Below are 983 nucleotides of genomic sequence, written 5' to 3'. Positions count from 1 at the left end.
TCAAACTGCTTACACTGATTTACAAGCACACCTACTTACCCTACATACGTAGTTGCTCTTGCCTACAGCGGCAGATGGGGTAAAAGTCTGTGACCTTTTGATGACTGGGATCCCAGGCTTGGGTTCCGCGCCCTCGACCCTGGGAGGTGCGAGGGAGGAACGCGACCCTGCTAAGCTGGCTGACAGAGGCATAAACATGCACTCGGTATTTGTCTCCTTGTCAGCCATTTCGACCAGCTGATCAGTAGAGTCTCCCTCCACTGCTGTATCCTCCTGTGCAAGCGTGCAACATTGCCAAAATGAGCACAACAATCATGCAAACAGTGCAGCCAGTGCTTAAAAAGCTGTCACCAAATCAAGGTGAACAACAATGTAGATAGATCTTATGGGTACATTTTTTTTTCTCTTTCTTTTAGTTATCAATCTGAACTCCTATAAAGACTGAGTGCATTATTTTGTCTCTGCCTATAATTAATTAACATTTATAATCCATAGAGGCTCTTGAATTAAGCTTGAAAAGCATAAAACTTAAAGTTGAAAAAATATCATTTCATGCATATATTTAAAGTAAAATAAATTATCATATCTACTAACATATTGCAAATACACTGATATTTGATTCAAGCTAAAAAGCATATGAAGTTCAACAAAATATTATCACATGCAGATGGATAGAAGGCACAATTAAAGAACCTAACACACAATGAATCATTTACCATAGAGTTTTAAAATATATATGTATATGTAAAGGATAGGAATCATTCAAAATATACACACATAGCAACAAAAAGAAAACAAGTGACCATCTAGAAAATACAGACTTTGGTACCTAAAATCTAAAAAAGAAGGAAAAAAAAAGGGAAAGGACTCAAAACACACCACATACAACAATAACACCAACAAATATAACAAGGAAAACGGCATAAGCAAGTCTTTAGAGAACGCAAGAAACGAAACTCTGTTTCTTACCGCATTCTCAAGTG

General features: G+C 37.1%; 1 protein-coding gene across 1 annotated transcript in view; it reads right to left on the bottom strand.

Annotated features, from left to right (window-relative positions):
• The window catches only part of LOC119593482 (splicing factor 3A subunit 1-like), a gene marked incomplete at its 5' end in the record, with an annotated part of 2,422 nt that extends 2,159 nt beyond the window's left edge, over positions 1 to 263 (bottom strand). The window contains 1 exon segment of the mRNA XM_037942420.1: positions 40 to 263. Within this exon segment, the coding sequence (XP_037798348.1) occupies positions 40 to 263 (224 nt within the window).
• Positions 264 to 983: the final 720 nt, after the last annotated feature.

Source organism: Penaeus monodon, chromosome 32, assembly GCF_015228065.2.
Source record: "Penaeus monodon isolate SGIC_2016 chromosome 32, NSTDA_Pmon_1, whole genome shotgun sequence".
Taxonomy (NCBI): domain Eukaryota; kingdom Metazoa; phylum Arthropoda; class Malacostraca; order Decapoda; family Penaeidae; genus Penaeus; species Penaeus monodon.
Note: the sequence above shows the minus strand (reverse complement) of the source record. Positions and strands in the feature narration are given on the sequence as shown.